Consider the following 24851-nt stretch of genomic DNA (forward strand, 5'->3'; position numbering starts at 1 on the left):
GTATGCAATAAAACGGAACCAATAAGCAAATCGACGTCGATGATATTTATGCCTAGAAAATAGCATTTGATATGATTAATGAGAAAGAGGATCATGAAATAAAGTCTATTGAAAAGTGTACACAAAGAGATAATTGGCCAAATCAGAAAGAAGCAATAGACAAAGATAAAAAACCCTTGTGAAAGAGAGAAGTATTTGGACCAGTAGTCCATACACTAGAAGGTGTAAACAAGTGAGATAGAAATGAGCTGTTGCACCAAAAAAAAATCAATATGAAATGGATTGTGAAGAGACATAGTCGCATGTGGTAGATGCAACTACTTTCATGTTCCTTATTAGTCTAGAAATAAAGGAAGAACTTGTATTATGCAACCCACTGGAAACTGATAATCCTTAAGAGATTGAATCCCTAAAAGACAAAATCCCTGAAGGATTGGTGATATCAAAATCATGTTCCCAGGAACTTTAACTATTCGATCGAAATATGTTTTATGGGATATATGAAATATTTGAAGTTAATCAATACATCTTTATAATTAGGGAAATACCCTAGGATAACATTAAAAAAGTTTATGTCACAAATATAGACTCTAAAGATCAAAATCACCAAAATGTTTCATTAAAGAGGTAAATATACACTTATACCCCTAGGGTTAACTAATCCAAACCTTAGGGTTTAGAGTTAAGGGGTGGAGATTTTGAGATTTAAAATTTTATAAAATAAAAAATAAATATTAAAAATTAAAAATTTGAAAATAAACATTTTAAAAAAATTTCAAAAAGTATTTTCGAATTACAAAAAGAAAATTTGAAAAACCAAATCGAAAAATGTTTTTATAAAAAATCCAATTTGAAAACATATAATCTAAAACTATAAAAAAAATTTTTAATTTTTTTAATTTTTTAATATTTTTTTTTTTGTATATATCTAGGATATTAGGATCCTTTTACCTATTAAATGAAACATTTTGATCATTTTCCTCCTTGTAGTCTATTTTTGTGACCAAAACTTAAAATAGTCTATTTAGGAGAATTGCCTTTATATTTATCAAGAGATTATAGATCAATAGAATCATTGATTTGAATATAATCAAAAACCAGTGAAGAGTTATAGAAAAATTTGTATTTTGGAAGAAAGCTCTTGACAATACCATATTGTCTTTATGTATTCCAAACTGGAGATTTAAAATGAGATCTTATAGTAAAGATCCTTGAAGGATTTTATTTAGATGCTCATATATGTTTGGTCTTGAAGTACCATATTTAAAGTGTTATTAAGCAAAATACTAATCTTTTTCATAACTAAAAGATGTAATTTCATATGACAAGAAAGAAAGTTATTAGTAACTTTCATAGTTACGTATGAGTTACTCGTATGTATAAGACGATTGTAAGTAAGAGATTTGGTTTGAAATTCAAATTGACCAATAAAATATTGTCTATATCAAATAAGAATTGTGGACCATAAGTGTACAGACCTTGATTACTCTAATGGAAAGAGTATTATGATATTCTCAATTTCAAAAAGAGATTTATCTGATTGGAATGCATATCCTGAAGACATTGCTTTCCGGGGAAGAAATGTGAAATATGTGTGGTTGTACTCTTTCCCTCATCATGGATCTTATCCCACTGAGTTTTTCCATGACAAGGTTTTAACGAGGCAACAAAGAACACACAAATGATAGACACCCGAAAGAATTATTATAATTTCAAAGTTGAAAGTCTATCACAGATCTAAAGTCTTTGAAGTCAAGAGAATCGAAGAAAAGGATCAAATCATATCAAGACTCATACACTGCAAAGGAATGGCGAAGTTCGTCCTATAAGTTCATTCAAGTGAAAATTTCTCTGACTTATTCACCAAGGCGCTAACCACTGTTCTTTTCAAGAAGTTAGTTCATATTATCAGACTGAGTCATCTCAAAGATCTTGACGTATGTACACATCATGGGAAGTCATTACGCGTTGCACTCTTTTTTCCTTAACCATGGCTTTTTCCACTGGGTTTTCCTGGAAATGTTTTTAACGAGGCAGCATCTACGGCGTTTTGAAAAGTAATTTAGTATAATGGACATTAAGGAGAAATGTTATGAATATTATGGTGATGTCCATATGAAAAGTCCTAGATATATACTTGTTCCGCAATGCAAGTTAGACTTTTTCTCCAAACTATGCTATCCTATATAAAAGACCCATCATACAATGAATACGACACACCAATTCCTCTTTCTCTTTTATATTTATAACAGAATTTTAGTTTTGTGACAAAAAGAAAGATGTTATTGAGATCTCACCACAATCCACTTGAATATGTTTATATAAAAAAAAGGATTGTATTCTGCAAAATTATATGTACAAAAATAGTGTATTTTCGTCAATATATGTGGGTTGCTTACTATTTATTTGTTTTAATTATGTTATCTATCTGAAGTATCCGAGTGTGGAAATAAATAGACTTGATTCATGAATATCACTATTTTACAAATCTAAAACGTTATAGTAATAAACTACATTTATTTTTTAAATACATTTATAAATACTCTTGTAATAATGGGCATCTTGTTATGCTTTTGGAAATATTTTGAAACTCGACCCGGACACTGAACCGGATAACTTATCGGGTTACCAGATTATTAGGTAGACCGTGGGTTAATAAATTAAATAATTTTGTTATACAATAATATATTACGTATTGAAAATATAATAAAAACTTTATGTTTTAAAAACCTTTTGGAAATATACTTAACTTTGATTTTTTTATTTTTATTTTCACTGCACATACAAAATATAAAAAAAAAGACTATTTAACAATTTTGACATTTTGTAACAAGTTAAGAGTTATGACATAGAATAAAAATATATCAAGATTCAAAATCTATAAGTACTTAAAATGTCTAGTGTGAATAGTAAAATTAAACTTTAAATTAAAAAAAAAACAAAGGTAAAATTTAAAATTGTAATAAATTACCGATAACAAAAATAAACTAATGTCAAATTACATCAAAGTTTTGTTAGTAGATTCATAATCCACATGATCATATTATCTTTTTATTTTTGAAAGAAACTAAACACTTAACTTCTTAATTAGAATGTTGATTCTAATAATGTAACTGAAAAATTCACAAAAAAAATAATTCAAAATTGTGTATTAGTTCAACCAGTGGTTTAACCGATTGCCGGATTTCGTGTTTTAACAGTTTTTGTGGGTTTTACCGAGTTTTTAAATAATGAGATTTTCCTAAAATCCAAACTGGATTACATACCGAGTCACCGAATTTACCGGCTCGACTAGGGTCCGAGTCAGGTTTAAAAACACTGGTTTTTGGTATTGATTAAGTAATGGTAGTTTACAGATTGAATGCAACAAATTTAATTAGTTTTAACATTAATTATTTTGAAATTGATTTAGATATGTTTTATGGTTATTTTAACTTTTAGAAAAATAATAAATGCTAAAAGTTAGGATTAAGTAGTTTTCAATGGCATCTTATATATTAAAAGAGAAGTCACAACTTTGACTCATGTGTGATTTTTTAAAAAATAGACTTAATGGACCTATTACTAGAAATTCATGTTACATTTAATTTCTAATATTATCATTATTATAGATCTAAATAACTCACTTTCTAGATTATAGGAACTAAATAATATGTCTACTACATTATAAGAACTAAATAATTATCAATTTTTTTCTAGCAAAAAAAAACATGATCTGGAAACAACCAATTAAATAAAAAAATATAAGATAAAATTATTATGTTTTAAAAATATACGATAAATTATATTAATATAGACCAATGTAGAATTGAAAATAAAATGTTTATATAAAAATAAATAAAAATAAAAATCCACGCGGTTGCGCGGGTCGAGATCTAGTTGAAAATTAATTTAAGAATAAGTTTATATTTGTACTTCAATTTTCATAATAAAGATTTCTTTGAATATTGGTTCCATGTAATATTATTTGCTACTCCTAAAAGTGGTTTCCAAATCAGAAAAATGAACATAAAGTTATTGAAGAAGTTTTAACCACTCAGATCTTATTTATATACATAAATGTAAAACAAGATAGCATACAGTCTAGTATACAGTGCCATGAAGTTATTTCTTTGTTTATGTTGCTATAAAAAGAAAAAAAAAGTCTTTGAACATTAAGCATCAATAAAAAATAAACAAACAGGATAGTAAAAAAAAGGTGAACCCTAGAGAAGTAAAGCATTTTAAATTCTCTTGTTAAATAACTTCTATCAAGATAGAAAAGAGTGGTTAAGGGGATGATTGGTTGGGGCTGTAGATGCTCTGGACAACCAAAATTTAGTCTACAGCTATATATGTCAACCAATCGAGCTTTGCTTATCTCTGAAAAATCAAAATATAGCTGTAGAGAGCTTTATTTCCAGAGCAAAAAATTAGTGCTTTAAAAATCTAGGGAAAACTGTTTTTTTAGAGCAAAAAAATGGTAACTATGTCCCTTTAGACTAATCTATATTTTGTGTCATATTTTTCTATAACACCCTTTAATATTTTTGAAAATAAATTTAATAAATAGTTTTACAAACAAAAAAAATTTGGAAAAATAGTAACTTTTGATAAAATACCTATATGAACTTAGTGATATTTTTTCCAGTTATAAAAAAGTTAAAATTATAAATTTCATATTATGTTCTAAATAAAGTAGAAATGACATTCTACGAAGTAGAAAACGAAATCTACTTTTTTCATTGAATCTACAATGTTTAGAATACGTGATCTACGTAAGTAGGAGTATTCTAAAAATATTTAGAATACACATTCCGCGCTTAACATATAGTTCTAAAATCTTTAGAAATCAAAATCTACACATTAATATAAATCTAAAACACGTAGAAACCGACTTCTACAGATTTACTATAAATCTAAAACATGTAGAAATCAAAATCTAAACATTACTATAATTCTAAAAAAACTGTAGAAACCGATTTCTACATATTAGTTGTATTCTACGGATAAGAAATCAGTTCCTAAAAATATGGAAACAAAATATTTGGGAATATTCACTTTAATATTTTGAAAAAAATCGATTTTAAAAAAAAAAAAAATAGAAAAACGAAAAAAGGAACAAAAAAATAAAAAAACGAAAAAGGAATAAAAAATTACAATTTTAAGAGCATTACTGTCATTTTGAAAAAAATTAGTCTAATGGGACATAAAGTAGTATAGATTAGTATAAAAAAACATAGTTACCATTTTTTTGCTCTAAAAAACAATTTTCCCAAAAATCTACAGCAAGGAAAGCTACCGCAAATATAAAGCTACAGATTAAATTCTACAGCAAAAAAATATAAAGCTACAGCACTTAGCAATCATCCCCTAATTTTCTACTGAATAGAATTTCTTCCTCCTGTAGCATGGCAGCCGACGATTACCCGGGGCTGAAATCCCTGGAGGCGTTGATTGGTGGTTCTCTCCCGGAGAATCTCTCGAAGCTATCTTCTACTTGTCTTGCAATTCCAGCGAATAAGGACTTCCATTTTCTCTGCAATTTCGATGAGTTCAAGCTTCGGATTGATGAGATTTCAGGGAGCTCGCAGTGTGTTCTTGAGACGATCGGTGGCTTCTGTGGGAAACCGATGAGATATTCAGGTGATGATGCGTATGACTGGCTTGTTAACCTGAACGATGAAGTTCTCCAGAGAATTGATTTGGATTTGGAAGACACAATGAAGAAGGAAACTGATCCGGTACATGGAAAGGCAAAGGTTTCGTTTCATATAGCAACGATAAAGAAGCCTCAGGAGGAGTATAAGATTTTGGTGAACAACGCAAATGTACCGTTTGAGCATGTTTGGTTGGAGAAGAAGGAGAACAATCTAGGCTTTATTCATCCACTGGTTAGTTAATATCTGGAGACTAAAAAAAAAAAAGTAGTTTTTCTTATCTAAACATCCAGAATTGTAATCTTTGATCTTCTCTTCTCTTTTGATATGTGTTTGCAGGAGAAACTTTCAGTGATGGACTTTGTTGATAAAGATATATCAGAGATGAAACCTGTTGAACCCCTCTCTTTGGAAGGAACTCCATTCAAGCTTGTTGAAGAAATCAATGATCTAAAGGATTTAGCTGCGAAGTTGTCTAGTGTTGATGAGTTTGCTGTAAATACCTTCCTCTGTTTTTCGTTCTTTCTCTTTTTTTTTTCTATAATAAAAAGAAATGTGCAATGCAGTGGAGGCTGTAAGAGTTTGATTATGCTCTGAGTTTTGGTCAAACTATAAGAAAACTAAAATGGATGTGAACTATCAGTATGCTAGTCAGTTTTAGTAACGGACATTTATAGTTTCCCCTATATGTCTCTGTCCCCACTACATTTGTTACATTGACAGACAGAAGTGATGAGTTAGTGATGCTGGTTCTCTTTGATAGATCATGCTTAACCTGAAGTTTCATTGTTTTTGTTTGTTTTGTAGGTTGATCTGGAGCATAATCAGTATAGGTCTTTTCAAGGATTAACATGCTTGATGCAAATATCTACCAGAACGGAGGATTATATAGTCGATACATTCAAGCTTTGGGATCACATTGGTACATATCTCAGGGATATCTTCAAAGACCCTAAAAAGAAAAAGGTTTCCTCCAAAATGCCTAAAGTTTCTTTCCACAGATCCCCTAGTATATGACTACTGCAACATAAACAAATTTAATTTAACTAGGTTATGCATGGAGCAGATCGAGATATTATTTGGCTTCAACGTGACTTCGGCATATATGTTTGCAATCTCTTTGACACAGGACAGGTTTGATTTCTGGTGGAGTTTGTCTTCGCAAGCCATGTTACTTGTAGGCGCATAAAACCACCTTAGCAAAACAAATTTTGAATGTTGACGAGTGGAGAAAATAAAATATAATCTTTCAGACCCTTTGTTATTATGTCCATTATCACGACACTGGAATAGCATTCACCCATTTGCGCAGGGTCATTTAGTAAATTTCTTGACGTTCTTGTGGCTATGAGATGATAGTTTTAGTTAGAACTTAGAAGGCACTCAGTTTCGAAAATACTCTTCAGCGCTGCTCTTTGTTTTCTGTCAGTCTTTTTGTGGGAATGTTGATTTTCTTGAATTTCTCAGGCCTCAAGGGTGCTAAAGCTGGAGAGAAAGAGTCTTGAATTTCTTCTGAAACATTATTGTGGAGTTGCTGCAAATAAACAGTGGGTCATAATTCAGCCTTTGTTAACCTTTCTTCTTAAGCACACTCTCACTCTTCGTTCAACGTCTATTATCCTAATTGCCTGCAGATACCAAAATGCAGACTGGAGAATACGACCCCTTCCAGATGTAATGACAAGGTTAGTATATTCTCTGCTCTCTCGTTATTATTGTTATGCATTGGGTGAGTAGAGCTCATACATTTTAATATGGTGGCAGATATGCTAGAGAAGATACACATTATCTTTTGTACATTTATGATGTGATGCGAGTAGATTTGCACACAGTCTCAAAAGAAGACGAGAAACCTGACTCCCCTCTGGTAGAGGTGATAATCATTAGCTATTCGCAAGATCTTCTACCCAGTATTATCCTATCTACGATTTGCCTTCTATATTTCGTTGCATTCAGGGGATGCATCGTGTCCTGCTTTGGTTTTTGGATAATTATTTTGACGAAATTGCTGGTGTTAACAGGTTTACAAGCGCAGCTATGATGTGTGCATGCAACTATATGAGAAAGAGCTTCTGACTGAGAATTCATATCTTCACATTAATGGGTTTGTTGCTTGTTGTCCTCTTCTTGAAAGAAAATATACTCTTAAGTTTTATTGGTTGGCTGTTGTACATGGTTTTTGATTATCCCTTGATCGTTTTCTGCTTTTTATCTAAGTGCAGTTCCCAGTTATATATTACCCTCTGTGCATGATGTAGCTACCTAAGACTAATCTCTAGTATGTGTTTCCATTTGGGCATTTTCAGGGTTCAGGCAGCTAATTTCAATGCGGTTCAACTTGCCATTGTTGCGGTATTTTCTCAACTTGCGCAAATACCGCAAGGCACCCTTCATCATATTATCATATGGAGCTTACACAGTAGTTGCTGCCTTGCAGGGGCTTTGTGAATGGCGAGATCGGATTGCACGAGCAGACGATGAGAGCACTGGTTATGTATTACCAAACAAAACTCTTCTTGAAATAGGTAGATATTCTACTTCCACATATCCAGGTTTTTGGATATGATCTCTTTTATCTTGGAAATAAGTGGTTTGTACTAGGTCATGATTTGTTTTAATTAATAATAATAATAGCGAAAGAGATGCCAATTAATGTGGGAAAGTTGCGACGGTTGTTAAAGTCAAAGCTTCCTTACATCGAGCGTAATGTTGACGCGGTGATCAGTGTCATCAGGCGATCAATGCAAAATGCAGCGGCGTTCGAGCCAGTTGTTCAATCCTTAAAAACATGGCATCCTGGAACGGTAAGACATTTGTTATGTTCTTCTGAATTGTTATTATTACTATTTTGGGGGTTTTTTCCTGTTTATATTAACACTAAAAATCTATCTTTTCCTTTGTATCCTGCGGTGGCTTATGGCAGTGTTGTTTTATAGAGTTTTTGGAAAGAAATTATGTATTTTTGAAATTATGTGCTTTTTGAAATGCTTTATTGAATTGATAAGTTTTTAAAGACAGTATTTTAAGTATAAAGGTTTAGTGGAGCATAACCTTGAGATCATGATTTGTTTTTCTACTTTCGCTATGGGTGCTTAGGTCTTTGAGAATAATATTGAAAGCACCGTTGAGGAAACATGCACAGAAGCTGTTGTAGCTTCTTCTCTGAGTTCAAAGAAGTTTTTGCAGGTTGAAAATGACATCGGGGGCGTCAAGACCACAGTCTCGTATGGCTCAGGAAAGGTGAACCTCTGTTATAAATTATTTGTCGTTTTCCCAAATCTAGGACACAAAAAGACATTATAATATTTTTGTTAGGTTAGTGTGGATGTTTCGGAGGAACAAAGCGGTGGTTTTGGAGCTTTGCCTTCAAAGAGGAAGTTTGGAAGTGAGAACAAGGTGATAACTAATGCTTACATAGAGATTAAGAAAAAGCTTGGATCAATCGGTTATTACCCCAATCTATTGAGAATATGCAGGCAAATGAAGAGGTCAAAGTGTCCAAGTCAAAGCCAGCATGTGTCTCTAAGCCAGATGAGGTAATTATTCTGTCGGATGACGATGATGAGTATGATGAAGAAACATCGGAACCCGAAGATGCGGCGGATAGTGTTTCAGAAACGCCTTTTAAGGGACCGGATGTATCAATGAACGTGAAGACATTTGGTCCGGATATTATCGTGTTAGATGATGATGACTCAGATGATGATGACTCGGATGATGACTCAGAAACTGGAGATGGTAGGGAAAGGGAAGTTGAAAGGATGAATATGATAAGTGAACAGCAGGGGAAATTCATGAGTTTGAAACCGGGCTTTCTCAACATTTAGCTGTTTGATTAGCTTTTGTAGTACAGTGTTTCAATGAATTTCTGTCCCTTATTTTGTATTTCTCGTTTGTATACAATGTATTTTTTGACTTATATATTAATGTACTTTTAGTGTTCCCAAAATACTGTCCGTGACGTTGTTAATCAATATCGGTTGCAAATAGTTGATCATAAGTAATAGAAATAAAGATTATATGATGATCTACTTGACAATTTGATGAATCTTCTTTTTCATTACAGTTAAACTTGTGCGTAATACATGATAGTAAGATAAAATGAGGACATTATGTTTTGATCTAACTTTCGAATTGACATTTTCTAGAGGGTGAAACTGAGACTCGTTCAGAAAAGAAAAAACCAACAAATCAACAAACAAATGCGTTTTTATTTTTGAAGTATCCAAATAAAACCATAACCAGAACTGAACGTCCCAGAGGGAAATATACTAAGTAAAAACTCAATGTTCTTTAGAGATTATTGTTTATGTCAAACTGAATCCAGACCCAAATCAAAACTGTATCAATAATAGCTTTCAGCTTCAGTTCCCCCCATATATTCCATAACCCGAATTGTTTTTAAACCAGCCCCCCACTCTTTTAAAGCTTTAGGAAATTGTTAATTAAATTACCATAATAAGTCGCTCAAAAGGAGACCTCAAGCGAGTCGTCCCATGCTTCAGCACTTCCGTTAGACGCATCTTCGACGTCTTCTTCCATAGATAGCCTAATGTACTCCCTATGAGCAAAACGATCCCACTCGGTCCATGTAGGATTTGCGCGCTCCTATGTATATTACGAATCAATAAGAGAGCAATAAGGCTTCGGGTTTGACCATATGAAATAATTGGTCATAGTGGAATATTTATTGGACATAGTTACCTGGCGAATGAGGAAGGGATCACGTGTTTCAAACGCCATAAACTTGTTCAGGTTGAAAAGTATATTGAAAACATTTCCGGAAAGTTTAGAGCCCTTCAAATCATTCAGACAAATGTACCCTTCGTCTTCTGGTTTGACCATATCAAATAATTGGCACAAAATATCCTCAAACAGCACCGCCTCTTGCGCCATGCATTCCATTCTATGCAGCTGCTCCTCATAAAAGAATTGCAGCTCATTCCGTGTCAGGACACCATTTGCATCCAAATCTATGCACTTGAACCTTCATCATCAACATTAATATCATAAACATAACTCTTACCAAAAAACACCTACACCCAATAAAAAAAAGTTTCACTCTCACCAATACTCTAGACTAGGTTCTGATGACTTGTCTTCTTCAGCCAGAATGAAATAAACGAAATCCTCATAACACATCTTTCCTTCGGTTTTACTAGTAAACTTCCTTGGTACCTATATGAAAAGGCATATTGACAAAATGACATTCCGAAGCGTAGAAGATTAAAAAAAAAAAAAAGGCAGGGGGGGGGAAGAAGCGGAGTAGCAGACCTGAGAAAAGATTCGGTCGACAATCCTGTAGGTGAGAGCATGGTTACTGTATCTGATGAGATTCTCTTTGTCGATCAAGAAATCATGGTCTGTATCCAGCTCCCAGAACTTGCAGTATATGACATAGAAATGCTCATAAGAGAAGTACCTAATTAGTAAACCGTAAAGAGTCAGAATAAAAGGCGTGAACTAGTACCAACTACAAAATATTACTAATTTAACTCTAGCCACCTACCTCAACACCTTATTGATATCCTCTTCTTCATCGGCATGTTGCATTGCGTCAACTAAATTTCCTCGCTTAAGCTCTCTTAAGGTAAGATGACCATTCCCACTCCTATTTATGTAGTAATATATTCTGTATATTACAGTTTCAGCTGTTGCCAAAAGTGTACATCAAAGATTACAAATGGATCATATACTCAACTTTGCATATATCACACCTCTTTATAAAAATGTTTCTATCGATCATAAACACACATCTTTTTGCACTCTTTTGCTTTTTCGTCAGTATTATATCATTTTGCAAGATAATAAATTTTAATCTAAAACTAACCATATCTATCCTGAAACTCAGGTGTGCCTTGCAAGAATTCAAGACCAGGGTGTGTTGCCAATAGTTCTTGGAGAACAGGCTTGAAATCATCCTGTTATAAATTCATCACGAAGTAAAAATCAATAAAGAATTGTTGCCAAATACAAAGTAATATATAAAAACCACCTGGACAAGGTACTTCTTATCTGGTTGCTTCAGAATTGTAAATATCTGCGTTGCTATCTCCTTTGTCAACATATTTCCCTTAACCCAATAATCAATGAAGGCTTCTCTGTAAACAAAACAAAAAAAAAATGCATGGGTTTTAGAGTTATGATCTCTTTTTGACTACGCCAAACTTTGTAGCTACACATGGATTGAAACTGCAAACCTTTTCACAAAACCAGTGTTATTGGTATCAACTTTTCTGAAAATAGAGGTGGAGAAAAATGATGGAACCTTGCAGATCTCAGAAGTGACCAATTTAAATTCTGAAAAGAAAAGACGTGGTTAGTCACTAAATATTAGAGATAAGGATATCTCAAAAGAAGCTAATTAACCGACCTTGCAATTGCAAACCATCCTCATGGCCATGGAAAAGTGTGTTGATCTTAGCTATGCACTGCTCTTTTTGGTCATTGGGTGGTGGGCGACCATCTTCAAAGTAAAACTATACATTTAATAATAGACAACGCTTTTAGCATAAAACGATGCTGAGATTATATGGAAAGGAAATGGCACTAAGAGATGCACAAGAAAATGGTTACAAAATAAAAGAAATGCAGAGAACATCATAGCCAGTGCCGTGCGAAGAGTTTTAGGGACCTAATGCAAGTTCTAAAAATAAACTTATTTACAACCGTAATAAAAATAATTTTCTAATATGATATATTATTTTTACAAAATACAAAAGTCTAATACTGTAAAAAAATAAGTTTATAACGTAAATATGTTATATTATGTCATATAGAAAAAAAAATACATGAATTCAGAAAATGAGTTAATGAATTTTCGTAGAAATGTTTTTTTCTTAAATAAGTCTAAACCAATAGATTAGAAGTTATTTTAAATTTGGAGCCCTAAAAACAGTCATGTTAATCGGGGGCCTAAAACGAATGCATTTTTTAATATACTGTAGGCACGCCTCTGATCATAGCCATAGGGTAAGAAAATACAATAAGTTAGTGCCACCTCTAGGGTAGTCCGTACTATCATTTCATACAATGTTCCAGATCAAAGCTTAAAGTAGAGAAGGTGAGACCTGAGGAATGAGTTCTTTGACATGGTCAGAAACAACTTTGAGAGGAGAGCTAAGATTAGAGAGACCAGTCCTTTGTCTAGTGATCCGAGGAGAGCCGGTGGAGTTCCTGGGAGAAAGAGGAGGGCCATTGCGTGCCGGAAACATTGAAGCCAAAGGACTATTAGACCCTGAATTTGTAGCAGAAGAGCCTCCAGAGACAACATTCAATGCGACTCCAGATTTGACATCATTCACCAAAGATGCTACCTATTAACAAAATATCTCCCAAGGTCACAATATTTATTCAAGAAGCATTATTTTATTATTTATTACCAGGCGATTGGTTTCAGGAAGCGCAAGCCATTGATCAAAGAGCTTCTTCACGAAGTCTTGATTCGATTTCATCGACATTGGTGACGTCTCCGGCAGCTGTAACAGCTCTATATCGAGCGTTAGAGACTCCATCGCCTTGGATTGGGCCATCCTGATCAATTCTCAAATGCAAATATTCCTTGGTGAAGAAAGTTATACATCTGAACTAGTGGAGAAAGTTAGATCCGTCCGATACTGAAGGAGATTACTCAACCTTTGCAGAGAAATTCAAGGAGAGAGAGAGAGGATGGAATGACATAAACAATCTCTTAATCAAAACTATAATTAGTAACTTGTTGGAAACTAATAAAATACTTTTCCCCCAAAATAATCATTTTTTTTTTGAGAAAAAAACCAAAATAGTATTAAATCAAGTTTTTGTTCTCAAACTAGCATTCAAGGCCAAAAGTCATAAAAATAACACTCAAGGGGTGGGGTTTAGGGTTTAAAATTTAGGGTTTAGGGTTTAGAGTTTAGGTTTTAGGGTTTAGAGTTGAGAAGTGAGGTTTTGGGGATAAGATTTCAAATTTTGAAAAATAAAAAAAATTAAATTTTTCAAAAAATAAAATGCTATTTTGATCATTTTAGTTTTTGAGTGCTATTTTTATGATATAAACTTAGAAAGGTGCTTAGTTTGGAGATTTGCCCTTTTTTTTTTGGCGCCAAATCCTCAAAATCAACATTAGTGTATGCTTACTACTAATTAAGGTGACACGTCGAGCAGCATAAGATCAATTTTTTAAAAAAAAATGATGATGAATTTGTTTTCTTCGAAATTAATACCAATTAAATTGATTTTTTTGTCAAATTAAAAGCATATGGACCCACCTCATTCCTTTGCGTTCCTCGTATTGATGAATTAACGAAGACTTCCAAATTTGATAAGTAACCACCATTTTTTTTTCAATTCAGTTCTTTAAATGAAATTTTGTTCAATTTTTAATATTCATTCTATTCATTTTCATTGTCCACCAATTAAAGGATAGAAGTGTTCAACCTTTCTTATTAAAAACGGGGTTAGTTAGTCACATGTTAATAATTTGAATACAAATTTGCAAAATAGCAATGATATATATTGATATAACTTTAGTATCTTATTTTCAAAACTTTATTGGTAAAATGGTCATCAAAACCTTAACTTTTAAATCCCAGCCATTTACAAACATCTTTGTGTACACAAATTAAAACAACTTTGAATCTATAGTATTAAAATATGATACACTCAGACTATTTTTTTTTTCTTTTAAAGATTTTTAACGTAAAAACTTCTCAAGTATGTTCCATTCAGATATAAACCCCTCAATTAATGATTTAACATATGTTTCCCTTAATTCAGTTTTTGTATTGAATCTACGCTTCCCATTAATTGTACTGTCTAACAATACAATGTGTTTTGATTATTTTGTGAATTATATGATCTTTAAATAAGACAACACAATATTAATTTAAAACATCAAGTAGTTTAAGCTCTAAATCCCTAAGTGTTCTAAAAATTCACAAATTATGAAGACACATAGATGACGAACCCTAGTTTCTCAGATTGAGAGATTTTCGAGTTTCAATTGTGAGATTCAAGAGAGGGTGAATTCGACATAGGCTTAGAGAGTCTTTTTGTGTTTCGTGTGTAGGAGATGGCTAGCATCCCTCAAAAAATCCTTTAAAATAGAGATCTAAGCCGGCCTAGGACATCAGCTTGAGCGAGCGGCTCCCAACCAAACGTGCGACCCTAGCTTATGACTGATTTACTCGGCTCCACAAAGAAAGCACATCAGCTCGGCTCGAAGGCCCAATTGTTCGGCCCGATCGAGATCAAGCCCACCAGGACTAGACGACCTAGGGCAGAGGCGAGGGAAAACAGACTACATATGGAAGAAGAGGACGATCAGGAGAGGGATCCAAACATATACACAAACTTGGCGGCTATAAACTTTACTCATTTGTATCCTCACCGACTTGTATTTTCCCGGCCATCTCACCGAGCATCGGTTTAATTTCCAGTTTACTTTCCGATTACTCTTTCCTTATTTGTAACTGGAATCTTTTCGATATAATAAAACACATTTGAACTAACCCACCGATGAGCTATTCATTATAGTACGAGTCCCGACCAAACTCGGTTCAAAAGTGTGCCTTGTGTCAAAATTGCAAAATGAAGAGTCACAGAAGGCAAACAGAAGGAAGAGGGTGAAAGAGTTGTCTGCGACTGGAGCTTTGAAGATGAACATGTAAGTTATCTTGTAATTTGCTTATTTATGATTTCATTGGTTTCATTATGAGTTTGATGGGTTTGAAAAAAATTCTTGTAAACATGATAATTCATGTTCATTTACATGTTGGAGGCAGGAAAAATTCTCTTGTAAACAGGAGAATTGACTAAAGTCGTCTGAAGTGAAGACTCTTGATGAAATAGCTTATTTTGATGTTGTTATTTTGGATTATCTTAGCTTAAGGTCATTAGAACCTTATTTTAGGTGGCAAAGTTTTGGAAAATTGCAGAAGAGCTTTCTTTGCTGTAAAGTCCATAGGTGAGGCGAAATTGAAGGTCATCTTGTGGGCTCTAAAAAGCATGAAGAGTCTTAAGAAAAGAAAAAGGTGAGGTTCGTTTCAACTTTTGGGGATTTTGTTGAGGCACTTCATAAAACTGCTCGTTCGCCAGCTCTTCCATTTGAGGAAAATGAAATTCAAAGAGGTTTGAAGGTGTTTAAGGCATGTGATTTAAGGATTGGATCGCATGTATCTGTTAGATGCGTCTCTTTCATTGCACAGAGTTTGAAGAACCTAGGACTTACTCAGTCTTATGTCGCAGCTGGGCACCCTCGCTGGTCGCTATCTGGACCAGTGGTTTGTTAATGAAAGAAGGGTTTTTTGCAGAATTGACCTACAACTTAAAGTCAAACACAAAAGTAACCTCCATTTTTTTAGAAATTAGTTTTGCCCTATTCACCCCACAAGTTCATACAATTCATGAAAATGCCATCAATTTTTTTTCTTTTCGAAAATGACATTTTTACTCTCTCACCCCTCATCATCTTCAAGTAATTACAAGATTGTCATTGTCATCAATACCCTAACCACCATGAACAACCAATTTGAAGCTCTTAATGCTCCCAAAATCGAGTTACGTACCTTTCTTCTTTTTCCATTCTTATAAATTAAACACAATATATCTCTCACTTTCTCTCCACATTGAGCTAAAAAGGCCCAAGATTTTGATTCTACTTTTTTTATTTTCATAGAGTCATAGAAGCTAACGATTCTGAGTAGGTCACTTTCGTTTGAGATTATGTGTGCTTGGAGAAGCTTTATGTGTGCTAAGGAAGTTATCTCACCAATTTAAGATATGAAATCAAATTTTTTTCCAGATCTGTTTGCCAGACGACTTAGCAAATGACTTATGGTCAATGTAGAGGTTATTTTGCAATTGACTTTGAAATCTGTTTTCTGAGACGACTGAAAGTTAAGTCGTCTCATTTTGTTTGGTTACAAAAAAATCTCCAAAGAACCTAGACGACTTACATTTCAGTGGTCATAGGTTAGTTTTGCATTTGACTGGATTATTTCTGAAGTTTAACTTTCCCGGACGACTTACATTTCAGTCGTCTGGTGAAAATTGAAATATCAATATTTTATTAACACTAGATGACTTACTATTAAGTCGTTATAGGTTAGTTTTGCAATTGAAAAAAATCTTCAATATTTAATTATACCCAGACGACTTACAATTCAGTCATCCCCCTCATAACTTACATGTAAGTTGTCGAGGATTTTATTCTGAGATTCTGGTCAAACCTCATAAATCCTGGACGACTTACATGTAAGTCGTCTGATGGTCGACTGAATTGTAAGTTGTCTATATATAATTAAATATTGAAGTTTTTTTAATTGCAAAACTAACCTATGATGACTTAATTGTAAGTCGTTTAGTTTTAAAAAAATATTGATTTTTTTAATTTTCACGAGACGACTGAAATGTAAGTCGTCTAGGAAATTCAAACTTCTGAAATAATCCAGTCAAATGCAAAACTAACCAAAGACTACTGAAATGTAAGTCGTCTAGCTTTTTTGGAGTTTTGTTTTCAACCAAACAAAAGTAGACGACTTATTTTTCAGTCGTCTCAAATAACAGATTTCAAAGTCAATTGCAAAAAATAACCTCTGCGTTGACCAGACGACTTATATTATAGTCGTCTGGAATACTTAGATTGAAGTCGTCCGCATCGACCTAAATGGACGACTTCTTTGGAAGTCTACTAGATGACCTCTGTGGATGTCGTCTGTGTCAATGTTTAATAAACTTGCATTTTTTCTAAAACTATAAAGACTTTTAAACATTTTCTTGTTAATACATGTTTCTTAATGAATATTTGGGCTACTGGATGAAATTTATAACTTAATTGGTGATATTTATGAGGTTACCAACATTCACGTTAATTAAAATTTTTAACTGATCCGAGAAGACTTCCGTGGAAGTCTTCTCCGCTAGTTTTTAAGTCTTCTAGGCTAGTTTTTGAATAACTTGTATTTTTAAGAGTGATAAGTAACTTCAAGATATGTAAAACTCATATTTACAAAATATGTTCCAGATCTGAAAAACCTGCATATCAAATCCAGATCTGAAAAATCTGCATATCCAAAAACGTTCAAATGACTTAAAAACATAAAAAAATGAGTGGAAGATTAGATAAATCTACCTTTATAGAACACACAAAAAAATACATATCTAAAATTAATAGATCTACCTTTAAATTAGTAGAAGATGAGTACCATCTGATTAAAAACCTGCAAAAGAGATATATTAGTAAGAAATACATGAGACAAAACTGAAAAATTCATATAAAGTTTGGTGTTTTCAAGTCAAAGAGATTAGAGAGAGGTTGAAGAGTTTTAGAATGATGAACATTAGATTTTTTTTGCAGCCATTTGAGAGGAGGAGAGAGAATGTGTAAATTTTTCTTTATATAGGGAGACAAAAAATCCAATTAGGTTAAATATGTCGTCTAGAAGAGTTTAATATTTTTAGCGGGAAATTAAAATATTTTTAGCGGAAAACTAAAATAGAAGACTTCCCAGACATCTTACAAGTAAGTCGTCTGGTTTAAATTATTTAAGCGGGTAAATAATTTTTTTTTTATTTTAGGCGGGAATATTTGGACGACTTACATGTAAGTCGTCTGTTTTAATTTCTTCACCAGATGACTGAAATATAAGTCGTCTAGACCCTAAACATAACCCCTAAACTTAATTAACTAACAAAACACTTCATAAAATCAAATTAAACTTCAAAAGTGTTTATTATACACAAAAATAAACACGTAAAGGTAAAAAATTAACTTTTCAGAAAAATATTCAAGCTTTCCAAAATTTAACCCTAAGAATACATACAATACTTCAAAATATGTTGCCAAACCCTAGACCAAAGAATACCATGATTCACTACATACACTCATCTATGTTGAAAACATTTCAATTTTGTTATATTTTAATTTATATCACTTAAAACTGTTTATAATTACATGATTTTAGCTTTTCGCTTATCAAAATATTTTTTAAAAAATTTATAAATTATTTTTAAGATCAGCTACACCAGAAGACTTAATTTGAAGTTGTCCAGACGACTTCCAACATCTCAGACGACTTACTAGGGCTATATTCGTAAAAATAGCTTATGTTTTTTTGTTGGGTCACAAGAGGCTGAGCTGTAATTTCACAAGGTTTTTAGGTTAGTTTTGCATTTGATTCAAGTTTGAGTATAAGTTTGGGGTTAAAATCAAGTTGTGGGTTAGTTTTGGCAAATTTTCCATGAAAGAAACACATTTATATCTTAAGTTACTGCCGTCGGTTTGTTTTTTGGATACACGTTGTTAGTGCTTGGGAGTAGAGATTGGGTTAGGTTAACCGATTTTTTGAGATGATCTTTCTTTGTGCTATGGCTTGCCTTGTAGACAAAAGATGTAATGTTACTCTGGTATATATAAAATTTCTATTTGTGAAAAAAAAACCTTATTTTAGTGTTTCATTTTTTTCTCGGCTAAAGGTTATTAGAGCCTTCTTTTGGTGTTTCATTTTGTTATTAAGACTTATATATATATTATGAACTATGTCTTCGCTTCTCTCGTGCAATTAAAAGCTTTGTACAGGTTTTGAAGGACCCTAAGAACGGATCACCCTACCGGTAAGGATTGGATATGATCTCCGAGTGGAGAACTGATGGAATGATGGGTCGCACAGCAGTTGCGGAAACGCTGCTAAGATTCCCGAACTACTTTGTTGCCGGATATGATGCACCAGTCCATCAAAGGAGCAAACTCAATCCGTTGCTTGATATGACGCACAAGTCCAACGAGGATGAGGTATCCACTTGGAGCTAACCAAATGATATACCACGGATTTGACTCATTTTCATCCATGGTATATAAGTGTTTTACTATCTAGATATTATATATTCTATCCTATTAGGTATGTTTTCAGGTTCAAGAGTATCTTGGAGTAAAGTGATGATTATGGAGCATTTAGGAGCTTAAAAGAGATTTCATCCGAGCTGACCATTAAAGGTCGATACGAAGAAGAAGCAATCGTTTGATGCACATCCAGTGCCGTCGATCGATACAGAAGAGAAGCCTCGACGATTGAAGATTATGATCGATCGATGTACATCCTGTACCATCGATCGATGTCGAGACGCAAGATGCGAAACTTGGTTCCAGCCAACTTTAAACCCAAGGTTTCACCAAATTACAAGATTACCCCTGACGAGTTTTTAACCTAATAGTTATATACTTGCCTAAGTGTTAGGAGGCAAAGAGAGCTTTTAGCTACCATTGTATTCTTACTTTCAGCAAGAGAGAGAGAGAGAGAGAGAGAGAGCGAGAGAGAGTTTTAGGAGAGAAAATTATAGAGAGATTTGTGATTGGAACTCCATTGATTCATCTATTCTATTCTATGCAGTTTTTATCTATATTTTGTGTCATGAATTAATTAGCTATGTCTGAGTAGTTTACTTGTTAGATTCAGGGTTCAAATAGGTTAGAGGGATTAGCCCCAACTATAGATTTGCTGAGTTGTGATATTCATTGATTGATTGTTCTTAATGCTTGTTTTAGCCTTGCTAACTAGAACATGAACCTAGGAATTTGCATGTGTGATGTCTTGCATATTTCCTTTGTTTTTTCCATTCACCCATGTGCATTTTGATCATATAGATTAAAGTTTAGCCATGTTTAGGTTGCATTTTGCATACATGAGTCCTTATCTGGTATTGGAGTACCACATGGAGTTCTTGGAGACATTTGGGTGCATTTGGAGCTCAAATGAAGTGTTTAAAGTGATTTTGGGACGAGCAGTGCACGGGAGTGACTTAACCGGAGCGACGTTGTGAAGTCGCTGTGGCTACCCCTTCAGAGCGACCTCATTGTAGCGACTCCCCGAAGTCGCTCGCTCTTTTGCTTCTTGGAGGCACGAAATCGCACTCGGAGCGACTTCTCGCAGCGACCCATCCAGGTCGCTCCCGAAGCTCGGAGCGACGAGCCGAGGTCGCTGCGTGCCTATTATTTGCTCGAATTCAAGTTTTCTCAAGGGACTTTTGGTCATTTCATTATGCACGTTTTTACTTTCTAAACCTATGTTTTAATACTATGTAAGCCACCAGGAGGCAGATTATCTTTTGTTCTTAAGAAAAACCACCAAAAACCTTTGGAAAGTCATCTCTTTGAATCAGTTGATCGGTTTGTTATTGAAATTCTGTGTTCTTATATCTATTTTCTGTATTTCTCTACATGATTAATCTGAAATCCAACATGGGTTTAAGAGGAATCATGGAGATTAGTGAGTAATCACCTTTTGAATTCATGGGTTAGGGAGATTAAGGGTGATTAGGTTAGAGCTAGGATGTTTTAGTGTAGATCATTCATATTTCCTTGCTAGTAGAGTATTCATAATGCATCCTCTGAGTTGGCCTCTCAGTTGTTGATCCTTAGGCATTTCTCACCCGAAAGGTGTTCGAGGAAATGCCCGAGCCAACTCTTCTAAGCTTTTGGCATACTTTGCCAAAGACATTTGTTGTTAGAGGTGCTAATATAGCCATTAGACTTGTTAGTAATGATTGCTTTCATATTATTCAACCAAAGACATTTGATGTTTGAAATGTGTTAGTAAATGAACATTCATCTAGACATAGAGTTTGTTTAAGATTGTGTCTAAGCTTAAGGTTGATAGTTTGATTGATCGTTTGCCATCCTTAGTTCGAAACTTAATCACCCAAGGTCTAATCCCTATACCCATGAGTTCTCTCTTTTTTCATAGTCAAGAAAGTATCATTCAGTTATTGCTTTTAGTTTTAGTCATAGTTTAAAACCCCTCTAAATCATTGGTTGCACTTAGATTAAGTGATTACTTGCATTCTCGGTGCTTTGATATCTCTCAGAACTGGTTCGACAATCATTTATACTACAACATTTGTCTTAGGAGCCTTGAAAACTCCTAACGCCAAATTGGCGCCGTTGCCAAATTCTGAGTAGATTTAAACATTGAGATTTAGTCAATTGCTTGAGACTAAGTCATTTTTATTTTCTTTTTTTATTGATTCTTCTTCACCTCCCTTTAATCTACAGGTGTATGAATTTGCGGAGCAGGGGTCCATCAAACCTAGTTCCACGAGCTGCAGACATCAGAGCTTTAGAGAGAGAGTGTGCTAGAAAGAGAAGTGAAGAAGAGCAACATGCTCAATTGCAGAGATTGAACACTGACATGGGAGACATACAACAGCATGATGCGGGCGTCAATGGCGCTAATAACAATGCTCCAGCAAACCAACAGCGAGCAGCTCGACCCATTGGCACTTACGACCGCCCCAATATTCATGGTCATAGATTGGGAATCCGAGCACCAGCTGTAGCAGCCAACAACTTTGAGATCAAATCAGGACTCCTCAATGTGATTGAGAACAACAAGTATCATGGCTTGGCTCTAGAAGATCCATTTGATCACCTTGACAGGTTCGACAGCTACTGCAGGTTGTCAAAAACCAATGGTGTGTCCGAAGATGCCTTATCCTCATTGCTGATAAAGCTACCCAAGAGCAGCTGCACTTTGTTGGCAACCCAAGCCAAGAGACACCAGTTGTTGTCCATGAAGTTGAGGGTTTGGAAGGTCAGGAAGAGCTGTGTTTCATCAACAACAATGGTAGCTGGTACAAAAGAGCCCAACTTTCAGTACAACAACTACCAACAGAAATCCTATTCCAACAACCAACAGAGTGGTTATCAGCCTCGGAACAATCAGCAAGGCAGCTATCAACCTCAGCAAAACCCTCCTCCTGGTTTCAACAACAAGGGCAACCATTCTTCCCAACAGCAATCTAATCCCTCGACCTCTACTCCTCAAGTCAGCAGCACTGATGCTCTACTGAAACAAATCTTGGAGTCTCAAACAAGAAGTGAGAAGCATGTTGGCTATGAGTTGAAGAACCTTCACTCAAAGATTGATGGGAGCTACAATGAGCTCAACAACAAGTTCAGAGCTTTGGAGAACCAGTTTGCTGCCATGAACACTCAACAAAATCGCCAAAAAGGTTCTCTACCTAGAAAATCTGAGCAAAACCCCAAGGAAACCATGAAAGCTATAACTCTCAGGAGTGGTAAGGAGTTATCTCAGAGAGCTCTCACCAAGGATGCTGAGAAACAAAGTGAGGGGGTTGCCATCAACATAGATGATGAAGTGGTGATTGTTGATGAGAAGATCAATGATGAGATTTTGGAGAAGATAGTGGAAGCCAAAGGAAAAGGAAAGGTTGGAGAAGAGAAGAAAACAGTTAAGGTTGGTGAAGTTATTACTCCAGCAAGCGAAAGTTCTTTTATTCCCCCTGCCTATGAACCCAAGCTTCCATTCCTAGGTCGTTTCAAGAGACACCTGCTAGAGAAGTACAAAGCTCTTTTTGAAAAGCAAATGAGTGAAGTGCAAGTCACAATGCCCATTATTGATGCTTTCATGCTGATTCCTCAATACAGCAAGTTCCTGAAAGATGCTGTAGCTGCAAAGAAGAAAGAGATGGAGGGCATGGTGATTCTCACTCATGAGTGCAGTGCCATCATCCAGAGGCTTGTTGTTCCAAAGAAGCTGGAAGATCCAGGATGCTCTACATTACCTTGTGCTCTTGGACCTATGGTATTTGATAGATGTCTCTGCGATTTGGGAGCTAGTGTCAGCTTGATGCCTCTATCTGTTGCTAAGAAACTCGGTTTCACTCAGTACAAGAAGTGTAGACTTTCTCTGGTATTGGCTGATCGTTCAGTGAAGTACCCTGTGGGTATCTTAGAGGACCTCCCTGTGATGGTTGGAAACTATGAGATCCATACATACTTTGTGGTGCTTGAAATGGGTGAAGAAGCTCAAGATCCTTTAATCCTTGGAAGACCTTTCTTAGCCACAGCAGGAGCTATTGTTAATGTGAAAGAAGGCAAGATTGATCTCCATCTGGGTAAAGGGCACATTCTCCATTTTGACATCAAAGAAGTGATGAGGAAGCCAACAGTTCAAGGGCAAGTGTTCTACATTGAAGAGATGGACGCCCTTGCTGATGAACTCCTTGAAGAGTTGTCACTAGAGGACCCTCTACAGAATGCTTTGACTGTAGAGAGAGAGGCTGAGGTGATTGAGAACCTGGAGAGTGCTGCCTATGGGATGATGCTGGATTCACACCAGGAGTTTGTCAGTAAGGATCAGTACGAGGAGCTTCCACAGATGGTTCACCAAGAAGTCTCAGTCACTCAACAAGAGGACACCCAGCAAGATGACTGGAGTGAGCTTAAGGCACCTAAAGTAGATCTTAAACCTCTCCCCCATGGTGTAAGGTATGCATTCCTTGGTCCTAATGAAACTTATCCTGTCATTGTGAGCAGTGAACTTACTGAAACTGAGCTATCTGAACTTTTGAAAACGCTTAAAAGATTTAGAAAGGCAATAGGTTACTCACTGGATGACATCAAGGGAATATCACCCTCTTTGTACATGCATAGGATACATCTTGACGATGAATCAATGACTTCTATCGAGCATCAAAGAAGGTTAAATCCTAACTTGAAGGATGTTGTAAAGAAAGAGATTCTTAAACTCTTAGATGCTGGTGTTATTTACCATATCTCAGATTCTAAATGGTTATCACCTATGCATGTTGTACCAAAGAAGGGTGGTATCAGCGTGATTAAAAATGACAAGGATGAATTGATACCAACAAGAACCATCACAGGTCATAGAATGTGCATTGATTACCGAAAACTAAACTCTGCATCTAGAAAAGATCATTTCCCATTACCATTTATTGATCAGATGCTTCAGAGGCTTGAAAATCATCCATTCTATTGCTTTCTTGATGGTTACTCAGGATTTTTCCAAATCCCCATACATCCAAATGATCAAGAGAAAAACGACATTCACATGTCCCTATGGTACCTTTGCATATCGAAGGATGCCATTTGGTCTATGTAATGCTCCAGCCACCTTTCAAAGGTGCATGATGTCAATTTTCTCTGATCTGATTGAGGATGTTGTGGAGGTGTTTATGGATGATTTCTCTGTCTACGGATCTTTGTTTTCTGCTTGTTTGTCAAACTTGTGCAGGGTCCTACAAAGATGTGAAGACACCAACCTTGTGCTGAATTGGGAGAAGTGTCACTTCATGATCAAGGAAGGGATTGTGCTGGGACACAAGATTTTAGAGAAGTGGATTGAGGTGGATAAAGCCATAATCGATGTTATGGTTGGTTTGCCCCCACCAAAGACAGTGAAAGACATCTGGAGT

General features: G+C 34.8%; 2 protein-coding genes across 5 annotated transcripts; one reads left to right on the plus strand and one right to left on the minus strand.

Annotated features, from left to right (window-relative positions):
- Positions 1 to 5235: 5235 nt before the first annotated feature.
- LOC103844335 (protein RRP6-like 1) lies at positions 5236 to 9628 on the plus strand. 4 transcript variants are annotated; one of them, XM_009121139.3, is made up of 14 exons: positions 5236 to 5873; positions 5979 to 6134; positions 6447 to 6605; positions 6690 to 6773; positions 7107 to 7186; positions 7274 to 7324; positions 7404 to 7512; positions 7661 to 7743; positions 7946 to 7991; positions 8077 to 8164; positions 8274 to 8443; positions 8736 to 8879; positions 8955 to 9035; positions 9116 to 9628. In XM_009121139.3, exons 1-14 carry the CDS (start codon positions 5391 to 5393, stop codon positions 9464 to 9466), a joined length of 2085 nt encoding a protein of 694 aa, XP_009119387.1. In that variant the 5' UTR covers positions 5236 to 5390; the 3' UTR covers positions 9467 to 9628. The 4 variants fall into 4 exon arrangements, with proteins under 4 accessions (XP_009119387.1, XP_009119401.1, XP_018511526.1 ...); XM_009121153.3 differs by having other exon boundaries at positions 5237 to 5873; positions 8960 to 9035; positions 9116 to 9214; XM_018656010.2 differs by having other exon boundaries at positions 5244 to 5873; positions 8826 to 8879; positions 8960 to 9035; positions 9116 to 9214.
- Positions 9629 to 9883: 255 nt separating this feature from the next.
- On the minus strand, positions 9884 to 13380 carry LOC103844328 (probable serine/threonine protein phosphatase 2A regulatory subunit B''delta). The gene is made up of 11 exons (XM_009121129.3): positions 13022 to 13380; positions 12710 to 12955; positions 12013 to 12118; positions 11840 to 11939; positions 11635 to 11740; positions 11470 to 11560; positions 11149 to 11290; positions 10914 to 11061; positions 10708 to 10817; positions 10344 to 10626; positions 9884 to 10247 (listed from the first exon to the last, which is right to left on the minus strand). The coding sequence occupies exons 1-11, from the start codon at positions 13169 to 13171 to the stop codon at positions 10107 to 10109; spliced, it is 1623 nt and encodes a 540-aa protein (XP_009119377.1). The 5' UTR covers positions 13172 to 13380; the 3' UTR covers positions 9884 to 10106.
- Between the last annotated feature and the right edge of the window lie 11471 nt (positions 13381 to 24851).

This window comes from Brassica rapa, chromosome A01 (assembly GCF_000309985.2).
Source record: "Brassica rapa cultivar Chiifu-401-42 chromosome A01, CAAS_Brap_v3.01, whole genome shotgun sequence".
NCBI lineage: Eukaryota > Viridiplantae > Streptophyta > Magnoliopsida > Brassicales > Brassicaceae > Brassica > Brassica rapa.

What these genes read in the sequence shown, in the direction of transcription:
- LOC103844335 (XM_009121139.3), top strand. Translation starts at nt 5,391, where the DNA reads ATGGCAGCCGACGATTACCCGGGGCTGAAATCCCTGGAGGCGTTGATT. An exon ending in CTGACTCCCCTCTGGTAGAG is followed by an intron (nt 7,513 to 7,660) that starts GTGATAATCATT and finishes TGGTGTTAACAG; the next exon opens with GTTTACAAGCGCAGCTATGA. An exon ending in TTCAACTTGCCATTGTTGCG is followed by an intron (nt 7,992 to 8,076) that starts GTATTTTCTCAA and finishes GCTGCCTTGCAG; the next exon opens with GGGCTTTGTGAATGGCGAGA.
- LOC103844328 (XM_009121129.3), bottom strand. Translation starts at nt 13,171, where the DNA reads ATGGCCCAATCCAAGGCGATGGAGTCTCTAACGCTCGATATAGAGCTG. An exon ending in TCAAAGAACTCATTCCTCAG is followed by an intron (nt 12,119 to 12,709) that starts GTCTCACCTTCT and finishes TTAAATGTATAG; the next exon opens with TTTTACTTTGAAGATGGTCG. An exon ending in GGATGGTTTGCAATTGCAAG is followed by an intron (nt 11,940 to 12,012) that starts GTCGGTTAATTA and finishes TTTTCTTTTCAG; the next exon opens with AATTTAAATTGGTCACTTCT.